The sequence below is a fragment of the Benincasa hispida genome, chromosome 7 (genome assembly GCF_027475165.1).
Source record: "Benincasa hispida cultivar pf3 chromosome 7, pf3_genome.v1.1, whole genome shotgun sequence".
Classification (NCBI taxonomy): Eukaryota; Viridiplantae; Streptophyta; class Magnoliopsida; order Cucurbitales; family Cucurbitaceae; genus Benincasa; species Benincasa hispida.
The window spans coordinates 8,550,484-8,556,811 of NC_143484.1; the positions used below are offsets into that span (position 1 = coordinate 8,550,484).

Here is a 6,328-nt window from a genome sequence, read left to right on the forward strand (position 1 = left end):
TATTATTATTAAGATGAAAAAGATGGTTATGTTTAGAAGAAAATTGGTTTGAATGCCTTTGATGGAGATTTTGTAAAAAATTAATGATAGAGACACAAATTAATGAAAAAGAATGAATTTTTTGTGAGAGGGAGGGGAGAAGAGAGAGAATTTGAAGAGACAGATAGGACAATTTAAGTATTGTATAATAAGACTTTGGCCAAACTTGTCCTAAAAGGATTTCTCATCTAAGCCACTTTTAATATAGTAAAGATAAATATTTTGAACCATCGAGACTAACACGTATTCTCGAAAGGGCAATGATTACTTTGAATCTATCCAATGTTCCCATTTTCCTTACATACTAAAAATCAATTTAAAATAAAAATTATCAAATGACACCTTATTATTTACTTCTATCTAAGTTGTACACAACATGGATACAACTAGGGCTGTACCTAAGCTTTTTTTTTTTATCGAAAATTTAGAGACCAAAAAGGTAATTGTCCAAAGATGTTATTATTAGGAGTGTTCATGGATTGGGTTGGGTTGAAAAACTTTAGACCCAACCCAATTGTTTGGGTTGTAATTTTTTTCAACCCAAATAACCCTTATTAAAAAATAAACCAAACCCAACCCAACCATGAAATATTTGGGTTGGGTTGGTTCGGGTTAATCGGATCATTTATTTAAAATTTTGTTATAAAAAGAAGCAAAACGTAAATATGTAAAAATATAATTTAATTATTTTAATATATTAAATTAAGATTAACAACTCAATTTCAATTCATATAGTAAAAATTTTCCTTTTAAAGTGCAAAGAAACTAATTTTGAGAGTTGTTGAAGTATATATTATTAAAAAAACATTGGAATTAAATAAAATTAAAATCAATATATGTATAAATAATTGTGCTATAAGTAATAAAAATATATTTTAAAGTTAATAATAAATTCGGGTTAGTTCGGGTTATATTAGGTGACCCCATGAACTCAACCCAACCCAACCCAAATGAGTTGATAATCCAACCCAAATCGCACGGTTGAGTTAGGTTGATCGGTTTTTTCGGGTCATCGGATTTTTTGAACACCCCTAATTATTATCAAATGGTAAGCACACAAACTAACTCTTAAAATTTTCTTGAAATCTAATAATCGAGAGGATCACTAAGAACAACCCAATTGTAGAGATTCGATAGGAAAAGTATTCAAATGCAAAAAGAAATAGCAAATGATCAAAAGAATCCATAACTGGAAAACAAAATCCTTGAGACGTGAACTAAAAATATTAGAACAATGCTCAAGCGTGAACAAATGAATTTGAAAAAAAAACTTAATTAAAATAATTTAGTGTGAATTAACCAAAATTAGAAGAATGTTAATTTATACTTTAGTTGAATTTGTTAATGAGTACACATTTTCATTCCCATTTTTTGTAGCTATACATCACACTTTTCCTATCAAATTTGCTAGGACATTTTCATTCTCATTCATATTATAATCAATTAATCTGTGAAAAAGAATGTAATAAATATGTATAAAAGATTAAATATCATATGATCAATTCTGAATAAAAAAGTTGAAAAATAAACAAAATATATAATATATAATATAAATTAAATAAATTTGAGTTCATTGTGACTTAGCAATCAATAATTATGTATACACCTTCTTATTGATTGAATTTTCAATAATGGATGGTGCATGTTAGATTTATAAATTAAGCAATCACCATGTTGGTAATGGATCATGAAGTAAAGTAATTAATATGCAATGATATAATAATAATATGTGCATATGAGAGAGAGAAAGTAGATTATTTGTATTTGGGTTTGACATCAAAGCATAATATGATTCCATGGATTTGTGTTCAAAGGAAGAGGAAGACACATAGCCCAACCTCCCACATGGAAGATGATGAGAATATTTGCTTCCACATTCACATTTAGGCTTCAATTTCATGGTGTATTTAAAAATAAATAAATAAATAAAACAATGCAATAAAATTCATATTGTATGGTCAAACAATCATGTGCTTCACATTCAAATACAGGGAAGCAAATTGAAGTTCACATCCTTGAAAGGGTATTCCCAAAAGAGAGAAAAAAAAAGAAAAAAAAGAAAAAAAAAAGTACATTTTAATTTGTCTGACACACACATCCTCCACTTTTTTTTTTTTCTTTTTCTAACTAAATAAACACATCCCTAATGTTTCTGACTCTTAAACCAAAACCACAACACACCAATTTCACAATATAGAAATTTGGCACAGTGACATCCATTTGGCTTTGTAACACAGCCCCCTCTGGCTATGGATCACAACCATTTTTATCCTTCCATGGTCAAAGAACTCTCAGCTGCAACCAAAGTCCATAAACATCATCAACTTTTTAAATAGAATCCAGTGCAAGAAGTTCAAGAAACAGAAGAGAATATGGCAAGTTTGAGGAACTAAACCAAGTCAATAACCATCAACTTTGCAAATAAAAAATGGCTACACAAACACAACCCCCCACTTTCTAGCTTCTTCTGAGTATATGCATTGTTCATGCAATTCATATCATAATATACCAATAGAGTTCACTGCAAGAAGTTGAAGAATAAAAAGAGTATATGGTAAGTTTGAGGAACTCAACCAAGTGAATTAACCATCAACTTGATAAGCAAAATGCCCCCAACTTGCTAGTTAACGTTCATACAATTCATCATATCATAATGCTAATAGAATTCACTACAAGAACTTCAACAAACAAAAGAGAAGATGAGGAAGTTATTGATTGTTTACCTGTGGTGTCGTCATCAGGATGATCCTTCTGCTGGCTCTCCATGCACTGGAGAAGGTATTTGAAGGTCTCGATCTCGCAAGGAAATGTGAGCCCGCCGGAATGATCGAATCCAAACTCCTCCTCTGCCTTTTCCAGCAACACCTTGAACACCGAATGACTAAGATAGCTGGTGGGAATGATAAACCTCCGAAGCTCCGGCCCAACATAAACAGCCAAGTACCCTTTCGGGACATCGGGTGGATGCTCAGGGCTCTGGCAGCTCTCCTCATCCGAATCACAACACAACACATTCGTCAGCCTTTTGTTGATTGCTGGTGAAAGGATCCCATGATTTTGATTTTGATTTTGATTTTGGCTTCCATTTTCATGGGCTGCTGCTTTGGATTTCGGGCAAACTGTGACGCCTTGCCAGTGTTGGAAAGTCTCTTTCAGCCTCACAATATGGCGGATTCCACTCAACTTGATCCCACCATTTTCATCCATTTCTAAACGTTGCACCACAATTCAACAGAACCCCAGCACAGAATTCACAGTGTCTAATTCCACAAACACAATTCTCATCAGCTCACTACTGCTTGCATTGGATACCACCACACAAACGATCATTTACAGACACAAATGCAAACAATGATTGAACAAACAACAAGGAAATGGACTTCCCATTTTAATGTATAAGCAGCACATAATGCTACAACATCACCAATTCCCAAAATGATCCATTTCAAAGGTTAGGATTCAATAAAAATTCACAGCAATAGATGACAAAATGTACTGCTAGAAATTGTTGGAAATAGAACAGTTCTCTAAATGATAAACTAAAGCATAAAACAGTAAAAAGATCAAAAGTACAACGTCAAGAACAGGACATACAAGTTCCATTATAAGACAAAACAATGAATCACAAAATTCCAGGGGACCACATCTAATTCTAAAAGGTAAAACGCTCATCCGCTTAAAAAGTTATCTAGTTATTGCATTCAACCTACCAATTGAAAAGGAAAGGTTACAAAGCCCAATTTCTTGGATAGTATTCTCTCAACACAAGAACAAAGAAAGAGAATGCCAAAAAATAAAGAAAATCCCATAACAAAAACAAGTATGAGAACAGGACCCATTTCAGAAAATCCCAATTGGGTATGATCAAGCCTGAGATTCACATTGAAAAACAAACCAAATGCCTAAATTAATTGAAAAGACACAAGCATGCTCCACGCAATTAACAAATAAAGAAAATCCCATAACAGAAACAAGTATGAAAACCGGACCCATTTCAGAAAATACCAAATGGGTGTGATCAAGCCTGACATTCACATTGACAAACGAACCAAAGTCCTAAATTAGTTGAAAATGGAAACGAAGAAAATACGTCTTACATTTCGGGGAAATGGGGAAAAAGTAAAAAAAAAAAAAAAGAGCAGAAAAAGCAGAAAAAGCAAGGAAAAGAAGAAGATACCGGCGAAGAAGAAGAGCATTTAGGTGAAAAGGTGCAGAAGAAAAGGCATTGGAAGGACGAGGAGGAGGAGGAAGAGGAAGAGGAAGAGGAAGGGGGGAAAAAGCAGAGGGAGAAAATTCCGAAGAGAGACTTGAGAGGAGAATGGATATTTATGTGGAAGAGAGGAATGGGCGTTACAAAACTACTCCTCTTTGCCGATCCTTTCGGACTGCCTTCCATTTTTTCTGTTTTCTCAATTTTCTTGTTGTCCACACCTTACGTTACCTTTCCCTTCCATGCTTAACCAAACCAACCCCCTACACCATATACTGCCGATCTCTGTATGTATAAAGTTGGCCAATGGTAAAGGTAGATTTTCTGGATCATCTAATTATGCTCCATCACATAGTTAAACGATTATTATTTCATTTAGATAATATTAAATGATCGTTTAGATTTTTATTAAACAATCATTTATATTTTCTATACGATCTTGTACATTTTTTTTTATATATATTCTTAAACGATCTTGTACATATTCTTAAATGATATTATAGTCAAACATCAATTTTATTACCATAAAAATTTATTTGCCCACAACTGGACAACATACTGTTTCCTATACAATTTCATATTAACTTGTGTTAAGTCAGTCCTATTAATACCGGTTACACAATATTCTACAAATTTAACACAAAAGTGCCACAATCAAGAGACTTGCCCTCTTGGAGGGTCAACTTCGATTTCTTCACTTCCCATTGCCCGTACTTGAACGTCTCATGTTGTATGTCAAATCCGACAGAAATCAACATTGAAGGCATTGCTCTAGCCACGAGCTTGAGGCGACCATCAAGTATGTCGCCACTGATGTAGTTTGACATGGAGTTAAATACAAAGATTGTGTACCTCTCTAAATCGGTGGCCAGCATAAGCCAGTATTGTTTGATGTTGATTGGCCCAAATATGAAGTCAACATCTGTCCACGCTGGCTTGTATTCTTCATATTGTCCAAGCACATAGTCAATAAAGAAGTGAAAGTCCACCCAAAACCTTAGATGTGCTTCATGATCCAACCAGCCTGTCACTTTGTCACCCTCCATTTCAATATCTCCTGACTGGATCCTTGAAGCAATACCCTCTGGCTTCATTAAAGCATCCTGGGATAGGCAAGATATAAATACATGTTTGAAAGAAGAGTAATTTCAACAAACATGTGAAATTTGCATACCGTAAAGCTCAAGTCAATCATTGTGAATCGACACGTGCATAAGTCAGGTCTCAAGTGCAACTTCGGAAGCACGTGCATCAAAAGGAGATCCATAGTCTAGTCCAATAAATAGAAATACTCATGTACGTCTCCAAGCATCCATGTTTCTGCTTAAGCATTTTGAAGAAATCCTTGGTCCTGAAGGTATATACGACTGTCCGCTCCTCGTTTTTGGTTTTAGGATGTTTTTCCATCTTTGGTATGCATTTCACAAAACATCTAGGACTGGGAAGCATGGGTCATAGGAACTAACGGTCCTTATGGGAAGTCAGGTAAGGACCAAGGGATTAGGACTGACTGTGGCCGATTGGGGTTGAGAAGATTGGGCTGAGAAGATTGCGGCTGAGAAGATTGGGGCTGAAAAGATTGTGGCTAAGAAGATTGGGGCTGAGAATCTCCCTTCTTCCCCTTTTTTACCAACTCAGTGGTGAACTTGGTTAGTTTTTTCCTTTTTCGGCACTCTTGGGCATTTTTTTCCCTATATTTAAATTATAAATTAGTGACAGTACAATATTAAGAAGACTAATTCATGCAATAGTCGTACCCTTGACTTCAGTAGCATCCTTCTGAGTTGACGTCCCCACAACCTTGTACTACTATAAAATCTACATTACTTGACACTAGTTTTTAATTATTTGATGTTTCTTTGGGAAAAAACGTCAAGTAATGACCTTTTGGAAAAGAAAATGTCAAGTAAAAGGGTTAAAAAAGTAGAGATTTGACGGAATGTTTCAGATATTTTCATGCGAATCATTATTTGACACGTTTTTCGTGTCAAGTAATATAAGGTCTTACTTGACATGTTTTTCGTGTCAAGTATAAGAAGCTTTTACTTGACATATTTTTTGTGTGAAGTAAAATATAAA

General features: G+C 34.4%; 2 protein-coding genes across 4 annotated transcripts; both read right to left on the bottom strand.

The window, feature by feature from the left end:
- Window positions 1–1,961: 1,961 nt before the first annotated feature.
- Window positions 1,962–4,560, bottom strand: LOC120068952 (uncharacterized). Of its 3 annotated transcripts, none has more exons than XM_039020594.2 (3): window positions 4,217–4,560; window positions 2,763–3,334; window positions 1,962–2,334 (listed from the first exon to the last, which is right to left on the bottom strand). In XM_039020594.2, the coding sequence occupies exons 2-3, from the start codon at window positions 3,244–3,246 to the stop codon at window positions 2,306–2,308; spliced, it is 513 nt and encodes a 170-aa protein (XP_038876522.1). In that variant the 5' UTR covers window positions 3,247–3,334; window positions 4,217–4,560; the 3' UTR covers window positions 1,962–2,305. The 3 variants fall into 3 exon arrangements, with proteins under 3 accessions (XP_038876522.1, XP_038876521.1, XP_090171873.1); XM_039020593.2 differs by having other exon boundaries at window positions 2,763–3,299; window positions 4,217–4,558; XM_090315747.1 differs by lacking the exon at window positions 4,217–4,560 and having other exon boundaries at window positions 2,763–4,198.
- A 315-nt stretch (window positions 4,561–4,875) lies between these two features.
- LOC120068961 (uncharacterized) lies at window positions 4,876–5,516 on the bottom strand. Its single transcript, XM_039020602.1, has 2 exons — window positions 5,424–5,516; window positions 4,876–5,352 (listed from the first exon to the last, which is right to left on the bottom strand). The coding sequence occupies exons 1-2, from the start codon at window positions 5,514–5,516 to the stop codon at window positions 4,876–4,878; spliced, it is 570 nt and encodes a 189-aa protein (XP_038876530.1).
- Window positions 5,517–6,328: the final 812 nt, after the last annotated feature.

Excerpts from the sequence above, each read along its gene's own strand:
- LOC120068952 (XM_039020594.2), bottom strand. The coding sequence starts at position 3,246 with ATGGATGAAAATGGTGGGATCAAGTTGAGTGGAATCCGCCATATTGTG. Across the intron at positions 2,335-2,762 it reads TCCTGATGACGACACCACAG|CTGAGAGTTCTTTGACCATG; the intron begins GTAAACAATCAA and ends CTTTGGTTGCAG.
- LOC120068961 (XM_039020602.1), bottom strand. The coding sequence starts at position 5,516 with ATGGATCTCCTTTTGATGCACGTGCTTCCGAAGTTGCACTTGAGACCT. Across the intron at positions 5,353-5,423 it reads TGATTGACTTGAGCTTTACG|GATGCTTTAATGAAGCCAGA; the intron begins GTATGCAAATTT and ends TGCCTATCCCAG.